Source organism: Notechis scutatus, chromosome 1 (assembly GCF_049901735.1).
Source record: "Notechis scutatus isolate UNSWTSFEM ecotype Mainland chromosome 1, rNotScu1.2, whole genome shotgun sequence".
In the NCBI taxonomy this organism is placed as follows: domain Eukaryota; kingdom Metazoa; phylum Chordata; class Lepidosauria; order Squamata; family Elapidae; genus Notechis; species Notechis scutatus.
This window is the reverse complement of record NC_142009.1, coordinates 183,934,014-183,945,563: the sequence shown is the minus strand read 5'-3', so window position 1 is coordinate 183,945,563 and position 11,550 is coordinate 183,934,014. Positions and strand designations below refer to the sequence as shown.

General features: G+C 35.4%; 1 protein-coding gene across 5 annotated transcripts in view; it reads right to left on the bottom strand.

Moving 5' to 3' along the window:
* Positions 1 to 3,417: 3,417 nt before the first annotated feature.
* Positions 3,418 to 11,550, bottom strand: part of NCKAP1 (NCK associated protein 1) — a 63,929-nt gene continuing 55,796 nt past the window's right edge. For all 5 annotated transcript variants that reach the window (XM_026668037.2, XM_026668036.2, XM_087949609.1 and 2 more), the window contains 8 exons: positions 11,359 to 11,452; positions 8,704 to 8,786; positions 8,366 to 8,446; positions 7,361 to 7,454; positions 6,349 to 6,465; positions 5,729 to 5,838; positions 5,054 to 5,143; positions 3,418 to 4,354 (listed from right to left, as the gene is read on the bottom strand). In XM_026668037.2, coding sequence (XP_026523822.1) covers positions 4,238 to 4,354; positions 5,054 to 5,143; positions 5,729 to 5,838; positions 6,349 to 6,465; positions 7,361 to 7,454; positions 8,366 to 8,446; positions 8,704 to 8,786; positions 11,359 to 11,452 — 786 coding nt within the window. In that variant the 3' untranslated portion in view covers positions 3,418 to 4,237. The remainder of the gene's footprint in view (positions 4,355 to 5,053; positions 5,144 to 5,728; positions 5,839 to 6,348; positions 6,466 to 7,360; positions 7,455 to 8,365; positions 8,447 to 8,703; positions 8,787 to 11,358; positions 11,453 to 11,550) is intronic.

Below are 11,550 nucleotides of genomic sequence, written 5' to 3'. Positions count from 1 at the left end.
TATTTCAATGGTACTTTTTTTTTAAAGCTACACCAAAGACCTGCATAGTGTTTTCCTATAGTTACTGTTTTCTGTACTGTGTATGCTGTATTTCAATAGTTGGAACTCATAATCTATATTTGAATCTAATGGAAGATGTAATAAATGAGGCCTTTTATATGATGGGCCAAGAACAATGTTTCTGGAAGATTTTTTGTTTCTGTTAACAACCTTTTCCAATTTTAAAAATATATATTTGGAATTGTGTCTCTATGTGCACTGGAATAAAATTCCAAATGAAATAAACTGGCAACCAAACCTCCACAGGGATAGCTAACAATCTGAATTAACGTTGCATTTGATAAAATATACTATTTCAATTTTAATTTTAATTTCCTTGGAATTTCTGCAAAAGAAATATACTGAAGGTTTCCTTAAACATCGCCAAGTGTCAGTAGTTGACCAAATAGTTTTTCATATTGATATAGCAAGATGGATCACAACCTTATTGCCATTGTATGCTCAATGCTTAGGAAGAAAATACAGAGTTCAACAAGGTTGTCTTCTGAATAGGTTTAAGTTACAGGAAGTTTAAACTTCCTGAGCAGATGGACCAGTTACCTAGAAGAACAATGGCCTGGGGCTTTTGACCAGAAGCCATCTAATTAGGATTCCCTCATTCTGAATCTTCTGTGTTAGTAGTCTTACTTTAAATTACTTATAAGATTCCCGTTCAACCTATAAAGTTCACAAATTACTCTTAAGTTACAATTGGCCAACTTCATCTACCATGCCACTAAATAATGCTTTATTTATAAGCCACAATGACTGGGGTTTACATAATATAGTAAGCAGTGAATAGCTAAATTCTGACATGCAAGGAGAGATCCTGTAATGGGCAATAGGAATAAATCTGAGGAACCCTGAGTTAAAAGTCCTTTCAATGGATCATCTATAATGCTCCATTATATTGGAGAGGTAAAATACAATTAAAACGCATCAAGGAAGTCTTTTTCTGCCAACCAGACAATCCCATTGGAATGAGGGGAAGAATGTAGTAAGATTCCTCAGTTTTATAGGCTACATTTGGGGGAAAGCCCAAGATGGCATGGATTATTGAACCATTGCTTTCATTCATAACGAAGTCAGATAGTTTAGGACATGTCAGAGGTTTACATATGAACTTATTAATGTGTGGGCTACAATTACAATCACTCCAGTATACTAAAGACTGCATCAGCAACTGTAGGGATCACCTGCCTCAAGTTATAACAATTACCTATCATTTACAACTATCGCTTTCCAAACTTTGCCCATTGCCTCTTTCATCCTACACCTCATCTTATCAAGCTTCCTCACCTTTGTCTAGTAGGATATGTACCGACTTATTTCTTAATTTCAAAGTCCATGACTCAGCTGGAAATTATTTAGCAAGGTTAATTGTTTTTAATTATTATTTAATAATTATTTAATTATTTTAATAAATAATTCATATTTATTATTCATCCCACAGAAGCATCTGCCTTTCTCTAGACCAGGGCTGTCAAAACTCCTGTCCTGTGGACCAGATGCGTCACACACTGGCCACACTTATACCCGGTTTAGCAAAGGGGAAAAAAGTCCTGATATGTCATGTGATGTTGCTGTGACGATGTGAGTCTGACACCCTTGCTCTAGACTTTATGTGACTAAATTTAAAACCCCTGGACAATATCTGACTTATCAGTAGGACGGTAGAGAAATAGGAAATAACAAGAAAAGATAAAAGGGTGTAGATTTGGGGGAAGGCATATACCAGTCTCCAAATTTGTCTTCAGATACAGGTTGTTCTCATCATGACACAATTGAGCCCAAAATTTCTGTTGCTAAATGAGAAATTTGTTAAGACAGCTGGACACAGAAATGGAGAGCAACTGAATGGGAAGGGATCCTTGCTTAAAAATAAAACATAAATTTCAAAGGGTTAAGAGCCGTAAGATTTTAAATAGGTTTTCAAAACAAACCTTGAGGTTCTTGGGAATGTGCAACACCATAAAGTAGGTTAGTAGCAAAGGTACAAATATATCATGGTGATTGTTTTTTGTCACTAGCACCTAAATCAAACTATAGTTTCCAAGAATAAGCCAATTTGTTTTTCTACCCGGGAGAAAAACCACAAATTACAAAATCACCTGCTGTTTTTTCAGACTGTCTAATGCAGTGTTACTCCTGGTGGAGTGATAATTCAGGACTCTGATCTTTTCTAATAACGTAGTCCATTGTTTCTTTATGACAAAGATTACTTGAGCTGGATGAGGGTAACTTGAGAAAAGGCTTATCCTATGTATCTCATCATTTAATATTTACTCTAGTTTGCTATTAACTCAACTAAGTATCTCTGATCTTTTTTTTAAAAAGTGCACATATTTGCATCTGAATTGTTGTTAAATGGTTGTTTGTTGGTTGTTAAACAGTTCTGTTTGCCAGCCTGTAAGGTATACTTTACTCATTGGTTTACCCTAATCCTACAGTATGTACTTTCTATTAGACTTGCAAAGTCAACATGACTTAAAGACAATGCCAGTGTATGCTGTAACATCTGACATTTTCTATACAAGCTTTATCTTACATTTAATTATCAGCAGCTAACACAACAAAATAATCATTTCAACTTGAGCTTCATGTCCTACATCAGCAAAAGCCATTTTTGTAAGTAGCCAAAATGAATCAGATATGGAACTCAAAGTATGAGATGGATGCCTATATAGATTTAATTCATAAATATATTTATAAATTTGAATTTTATACTTGGTTTATGTACTTTTTCCATCTGATTTGATTCTAGAGAAATAGGCAACTATATAAACTTCATAAAGCTAGGAAACCACTTCAATTTTAGGTGTTGAATTTTAGGAAACATTCAAGAATGTAAGATTTCAGTAATATAAATCTTGGAATCTCTTTGACTCTTTTACTTACACTCACATTGAATGGCCAAAATATTGTTGAAAATGTATGCATTTTAAAGCATTTTTAAAATGTTGGCTTGTTCATTTGTGAACTAATGGCAAAGGATTGGCATAAACAACTGTTGAGACTATATTATGATTATTATGACAGGTATTCAAAAATCATTGAAAAGTATGTAACCAAAAGTTAGGGGAAGCAGGGAATAAACTTTTCACTTCCTTTAGTTACAGTAAGGAAAATGTTTTTCATAGATTAAAAATATTCAAAAATTAAAGTACTCTTCAATTAACTGTACTGTGATCATAGTCTTTAGAGATGACAATAAGGGAAATGCAACTTGTATTGCTGTTTCGTCTGTAGATGTTAGATACTAAAAATATATTCTGTACTGTACAAAAAAAGAGTCAAAACTAAAGAAATTTCTTGATGAAAATACATTAAAATTGTGTCAATTCAGTCTAGCTTAGTACAAAATAGCAAAGTCAGCAGCACGTTTCAGTGTAGTGTTTATTGTATGTAATGGAAGATACACTTGAATTTCAAAAATTTAAAACATATAAAAAGTGGTTAAGGGCTAACATTTTATCAACATTTGATAAATGCATAAGAATGTTTATTATACAGGAGGATACAATGTGGTGTTAATGCCAATGGGGCACCATGGACATTAGTCTTAAAAAATTTCACTATGTAGGCTTTGTACAAACAAAATCACTTTTTCTCATTTCAGATTGTATGGAGAAGATTGTTTAAGGATATAATCCTATAACTTCTTTTTAAAATATTAGATAGCATCTGTCATTAATCTGAGTGAGTGTTTCAAAAAATAAAGTAAAAATGTTGTAGTTCACAGAAATGCACATCCAGATCTTATTTCTGATAAGAACAATAGGTACAGGTTGTAGTTCTCCCTATATGAAATAATTTACACACAGATGAAAACTAGGAACACTAAAATAATCACTAAATAGAGTTCTTCATGAAGATAAACAAGCCATTATGATTTCCGCATGATCAAATATGAAAAAAAACCCATAACTTCAGCATTTCTCTTTTGAACAGAATTGAGACTCTAAAAAAGAAAACAAAAAGGAATAATTTCAGCAAATGTGCAACCTAAAACCAGCCAAGCTTATATTGTAATACAACCATATTAAGAAACCACTGGTCAGAAATACAACTGCATTGGGAAAAAGTTTAGAATCCACAAAACTCTGCCAGGCCATAAAATAAAAACAGCTCCACAGTTTACAAGTAAAACTGAGGCAACAGAGAGGCGTGCTTAATTGGTCTCCAGATAAGTAGCTATTCAGGCAGAGGATGTGACACTTTGTTTGTACACAGCATGGTATGCATTCCGTAGCAAGACATAGGGAAAGCAGGACTCCAGAAGATCCATAGTCAGGAAGGGAGACTCCTGCACAATCTAAGATAAAAGAGGAAATTAGTTAGAATCTAGGCAAAGAGTAGAATTCAGGATGCTGGTAAAATTTATCTTCCTACATTTATGGATGTCCCTATAGGTCCACACACACCAACACACACATACACAGTTCAACTAAGGCTCCAATAAAAATGGCATTTTGGGGGCAATCTCTATGACAAGGAGATTCAAACTGCTGCAAGGTCTAGCTCCCGGTCTGTAAAGCCTGTAAATCAGTTAATTAGCCTGCTCCTTTTGGATGCATTATAAATTACTCTCATTCACTGGGGTGAATGCCAAAAATATTATGATTCTGTGCATATATGTGAGATGATCAAATCAATTTAGATGCAGTAAGTTGAATGACCACAACATCACAATAATAAAGTTACTTTCAGAGATGCACTTGATAATGGTCTATTTACTGCTGAGAAAATTTAAATGGGAAACTTGCTGGAGTGAGAGACAACACAGAAGAAAAAGCAAAGATGGTATATAATATTGTGGACTCCAGCTGTACTGAACTAATCTGCAGACAGTATATGTCCAATTTGAGACAAAAGTAGGGGGAAGAAGGCTGCAGTAGAAATTGTTTTAACAAGCTGAACTTCTTGAGCAATTATTTTTCTGGAATCCACAACAATATATCTCTGCTTACTTAAAAAACAGCTTTAAGGAACAATAGTTAGGATTAAAGCCTACCATGTCAAGAAGTAAATAAACAGATTCTCTGTTTCTTGTAGTGGTTTTGTCTGTCTCCTGGCCAATTTTTAGTAGACTGGAGGAGGCAAGCTGCAAGGATACACACAGTAGAATTAGAATTCTTTATTGGTCAAGTGTGATTGGACACACACAAGGAATTTGTCTCCAATGCATAAGCTCTCAGTGTACATACAAGCAACAAGTGATAAATCATGGTCATATAACAAGTGATAAATTATAATCACATATAACTTGATTAAACATAAACAAAACAATTACAGTTCCTCCTACTTTTAAGGCAAACTTTCATTCAGCGATGTCTGATACAAATACTATGTGAGACTAATGGTAATTTGCAATGCTAAGGAATGTAGCAAACATGGAGAATATTGGGTAATGTGTAATAAAGAAATGAATGGGACTAATTAAACACTAACTGAATGGTTTCATTTGAGTGCTCAGACCCCTGAAATAGATTAATTCTAATGAAATATAATAAGCAAAACAAAACATGAACATCCACTATAACAACTATTATTATGTACACACACCCCAAAAATATTATCAGGGTTGATAACAAAACAGTATAAATTAATCACAGAATAGCTGCAAACTTTTGCAAAATACAGATTAATTTCTGGAGCAGGTTATTTTGATAAAAATAATTGTACATACAGCCAAAAATTCTTTGAGACGATCTTCAATGCTTCCCTTGTGAATGGTAAATAAGGCTGCAGCAATCTGATTGATTGCTTTTGCCAGGCAATGGATATTGTTACAGTGACCTAGACAAAAAGACATATTATTTCATTCATTTTTCACACACACACACACACACACACACACTTCAATACTCTTCCAGATAATGCTCATTAATGTTTTTCATCTTATAAATACTTATTTACTTATAAATCCCAACCCCGGGTCCATGAACTAACACCGATCCATGGTATGCCAGAAACTGGGCTGTGCAGACAAAGCCCCATCTGCACGATGCAGATAGCACATGAAACCACACCCCCTCCAGTCTGTGGAAAAAACTCTCTCCACAGAAATGGTCCCTGGTGCCCAGAGGTTGGGGGGGCTGCTGCACTACAGCTTAACATTTTCTAATCACTATTCTCTAAAAACCAAGTAGATTGAAGCAAGATATTTACTTTTTGAAAAGTACCATTATAAGATAAAAATGACTTGTTATTCCACACCAAAATGTAACCACTAAGACCATAAATTGAAATCAATAGTTTTAACTGAATAGTTAATAGATTCTTTCCATGAATTCCTACAAATATTACCTTCAATGGCAGGACTGTATTGAGACATCACATTACTAGCCAAAGTTGGTAAGGAGACTGCCACAAAAACCATCAGAAGGCAAGCAATTTTATATTCCTCCTCTGGACTAATATTTTCTGAAAATGAATTCAAATTAAGACAATGACTTATTATTGGGGGGGAGTTTCCAGAAAGAAACACACCCTAGTTTAATCACTGAAAAGAAAGCTCAAGAGAAAAGAAATCAAAGGAAAAAAATTGCCATGACATTAATGATTTTAAAAAAGGATGACAGAGGGGAGATCAGCGAAGTATATATAGCTTGTTAAAAGAAGAGACAAAGTTATTGAGAATTAAAAATTTAGAATGAGTTACAAGTAAAATGTTTTTAAGGACCCGTATCCATTTCAACTTTGTTCAAACGAAAACACATGACGTTTTGTATCCTAGATAGGGGCCAAGATAAACTTAAATCGACTTAGAGACAACAGCCAACGACTAAATAGCCAGCCATCAACACCCCAATCAACAACTAAAAAGTCACACGCAACCAGGCACCATATAAATTACCACACACAGAATAGCCCAAAGTGCACACTCTGCTAGGGAGAAGTTCCCTGAGGAGGGGCTCCAGCACGAGTCCGAAAGCTTGGAAGACTAAATCTCTGGTCCAGGTGACTGTCCCAGGTTGGATCCTGCAACATTATCCTGGGACACGTATAGTTGCCTTCATTCGTGAAAGTTAAATCAAGACCAAGCATTTAGCCACCTCTTCCAGCTGCATGCATTCAGGGGGAAATATCTTTATATCAGTTTTTTACTACTTTAATTTTTTGCTATAAACAAAGCATACAAATAATAGCAAAAAAATCTTTTTTTATTCTGTAAATAGAACATTGATTGAAAAGAAAACCTTTGTGTGCTCTGTAATAAAGGCAGATAAAATCAACAACAGTTGATTCAAGACAGTAAATGGCTGAATGCAGAAGTGCCACACACAACACTCACTATCCACATGATTTATAATCTTGCCTGATTTTTGAGAAGAAAGAGCTACAACCAGGGCAGGATCTATTTCACATGGGAGTCCTGCAGCTGATGAGAGCTCATATACATTCATTGCAACCTGAAAAACAAAACACTATTGTAGAATGAAATATGTCACTAGACAATATGAAATTTCCTTAGATTAAAAACAGAACCAGGGAAAAGTGAAAAAACTAGTATGTTTTGAAAAATCCAGCTGGCACTTCCACACAGGAATTTCAAGCTGCTCTAGAGATGCACTAACTGAGAATCTAAGTAACTTCAGGCACTTGTGCTGTTAATGCTTCTTGTTTCATATAGAAGAATTTGATTCTAGATGTCTCCTGTAAGTCAAATCTGATTTTATTTCAAAGCAAAAGTCTATTGTTTTAGAGGATGAATGCTCATTATCCTAAAAACATTTCAAAATTTGCTGCCTGTGTATGAATGATGTACCTATGTACATTTGTTAATTAAATAAATAAAACGCCTTTCAAATGTATTCCTCTGTTATGCTATTGTTTATAAATTTAGGGGCTCCATGATAAAGAACAATTCTATCTCAGGGCTTGTCAGAAAAACCAGCTGCCAGTGACTATTGTGCTACAGATTCTTCCCATCCTATACTTGCTTGCATTTGTCTCTTAGAATGCCTCAGTCCAAAATGATTTTAAAATATCCATTTGTTTAAGGAATATTTCAACAACTGTAAATTAGAAATACTTGCTAAATGTAAAAGTAATAATAAATGGTTATTCCCTTTCCTCTTTTCTAAACAATCTTCTTAACTTCTCTCTTTCACTCTCTTCCCCAGCATTCTGTTCTCCCCACTGATGACAATTTCTCCTCAATCTTTCCTAAGACATCACTTAATATTTTTGATTAATATAAATAGTTCATCATTACATGTGTTGAAGATGACAAAACCTGGAATTCTAAATGATCACAAAAGGAAAATACTATTCTTTATTGAAATTAAATCACCCACTTCTCTCAAGAGAAAGTTATTACCTTCATATCGGTCTCTCTTGGAATGTGGTCCTTAAAGTCTTCAATTGAACTTACAAGGAAAGGAATGTGATAGGATAAAACCTAGGATAAGGGAACATAGAAAAAATAATTTCTTTCTTATATCTTCTTTCCTTTTTGACAGCATTTTATGATTTCTGCATATATTTATCCCAGGCCACTCTCAATTTATGCATGGCAGCTATGTTAAGGCTACCAAGACCTCATTTCAGTCATTAGCACTTAATTACATTTACTTTTGTAATATATTTCTCTCAATTTACATGAAGGTAAGTGAACGTTTTTTACAGAGGAGTTACAGTGCACAACACAGTACTTACATCCCTAAGCGCTTCTTGTGCAAGTGATCGGAATGATAAAATAACACCAATAATAGTCATCCTCTTCAAAACACTATCAACAGCTGGAAAAAAATGTAAAGACTGTGAAACAGAATGGCAATTTTTCACTAAGTTATGGTCATAAGTAGCATTTTTTTTTGTCCTTGCTAAGTTCTGTAGGACAGTAGCCCCCAAATATTTGGGCACCAGGGTTCTGTGGAGAAAGGTTTTTCTGTGGACTGGAGGAGGCGTGGTTTTTGCATGCTGCCTGCATCACGTGGATGGGACTTTGCTTGTTTACACAGCCTGGTTGCTGACAGGCCAAGCTTGGTGATGGTCTATGGACTGGGGGTTGGGGACCCTTCCTGTAGGAGGTGGAGCATGAATCAGGAGGAAAATATTTGCATTTTAAAATCTCATGGACATACCCTCCCTGCCCAAAATTTCCCACCACAGCCAGAATTTCAGGAGGAAAACTCTTGCCTTAAGCCACAGGTGTCAAACTCGTGGTGTCACGCTGCCATCATGTGATGTTTTGCAATGTTTTTCCCATTCACGGAGCTGAGGGGTGTGTGGTCTGTGCGTGACACATCCTGCGGGCCACCAGTTTGACACCCCTGCCTTAAGCTATCAATGGAATTGAACTAGTAAAGGGAAATCAAGATATGTCCCATACAGAGGTGAACTTCATTCAAGGTACAGTTCCCCAAGATTGCTTGTAAACTGTCCATGAGCAGGATTACCTTTAAATTTCTCAAGCACTGGATTGATCCAACATTGATTTATGCTCAAGATCATTTGGGCCTTACTTAACATTACTACCTTAAGCAGGTGTGAAAGTGATAGGTGACTATCAGAGAAAAGATGTGAAATATAACTCTGCCTTGGATTATCTTTCAGTAACCGAGGAGCACCATTTCTCACAGGTGAAGCCTCAAATGTTTTCAAAGGTGGTCTACAGCACAAATGCAAGATTATTTATTCATATCCTCATAAGGAAACAATGACTGCTAGAAAGCCAGTTTGAGCTGATAGCCAATGCAGGCACTTGGACTTTGGGGAAACAATACTATTTCTATAAATACCTTCCTGTCTGTTCACTACACCTGCTTCCAGAAGCATGTCTATCTTGTTAGTAGTTCCTGTTTACCATTGCTCATAAGTTAATATTGCCTCTACACATTGGTGAGGCCCTACGTATCATCTACATACTGATTGTCCCGGCTTCTAATATTCACATGATTTCATCCAGCCTTTCACATGGATGTTACAGAACACGGAGGACAACATAGATCCCTGCAGTACCTCACAACTAGCCAAACAAGCCATGCTCAACAGTACAGGTTCATCATTATCAGAGTGGCACCAACTCTTACATACCAAGCAATTTGAGGAAATTAATGTAATAAATGGTATTTTTTTAAAAAAATCAAGACATCTAGAAAATCAACAGAGCTGGATTCTCTTCTACCAAGGATCATCCACTGAAGCAGTTTCAGAACTGAAACCAGGCCTGCATCAGATACAAATCTAGAAAATACATTTCATTTTAAGCATATCAAAGTGAAGGCCACCCTCCACTCTACCATCTCATCCAACAGAAAAATAATTGCTACTAAACAGCAGTAGTCCAAAACCCAAGGCAAGGACTTTTGAGAAGAAGGCACGCCACTTCCTCTTTCAGAACCAAGAGAAGAACTTTTTCTGGAAAGAAGAAACATCTGCAGGATCTCCAGATAACCATTTCCATTTGCCCTAGCCCTGTTGGCTTTTTGCAAAGCTTTAAGAAAGCTTTATGTGCCGGGGGCTCAGAATGTGTTAAGGGCCTTGTTACTTGGCTTTGCTATTGTTGATTAACCATCATGGCTGCTGCCTGTATTTTATGGATGTTTTTATTGTTTTAATTTTTTAAAATTGTTTTAATTGTTGTATAATTTTAGAATTGTAAGTCGCCCAGTATCATTTGGTTGAGTTGGTGGCTATCGAAACTGATGAATCAATTAATAAACACATTAACAATAGCGGTGAATATCACAATAAACACATTTCCAGCTGGATTTAACTAGCTGAGATGATCAAGGGTAGAGCACAAACAGTGGAGTAGCCTCCATATTCTGTTTAAAACTCTGGGTTGCAGAAAATAAAAGTAATCCCATATGATTTAGCAAGACAATGGCCTAATTACTTCAGCTTATAGTGCAGCTTTCTCAAACCTAGCTCCCACCAGTGGTTGGCTCTGAATTCTGAATGAAAGGTAACAAACTAGGAAGATTAAGTTAAGTCATGTGAAATGCAAATCAGATCTAAGGGAAAGAATGGAAAAAATGAATGCTCTCTTTCCAGAAGCTTGTTTGGAATTCACTTTGATGTCCTCTTCTTAAAATTCTTACGAGCTTTTAAAATATTTGTCTTTATAGAGTTGTATTTGTTTCATTCAGCTAATGATTTAATTAGGTTGTTGTATTAGCCTTTCATAAATTTATGCAATTAGTTCATGAAAGTCCTGTTATTTCTAATGAGTGTAACTTGTTAATTTTAGTCTTTATTTGAAAGTGTTGATCTATTTTGGCTATTTATTTTTTTGGCACTGAGAAACTTTTACTATCCATTACATTAATAAATATGAATGTATCTTTTATCGATTAGAATACTTACATGACAATCTTTTGAAGAGAGCTGCCATCTGATCTGGTTTATCAAAACTGGTCCTCATTTGTGTTAGTACTTCAACATTCTCAACCACAAGTTTCTAAGACGAAGCAAGATCTCAGGTCAGGCACAGATCTGAGTATAGTAATAAGTGCATGCTTTAGAACATTTCAGTGAGGCAAGCAGGAAACAGCTCAT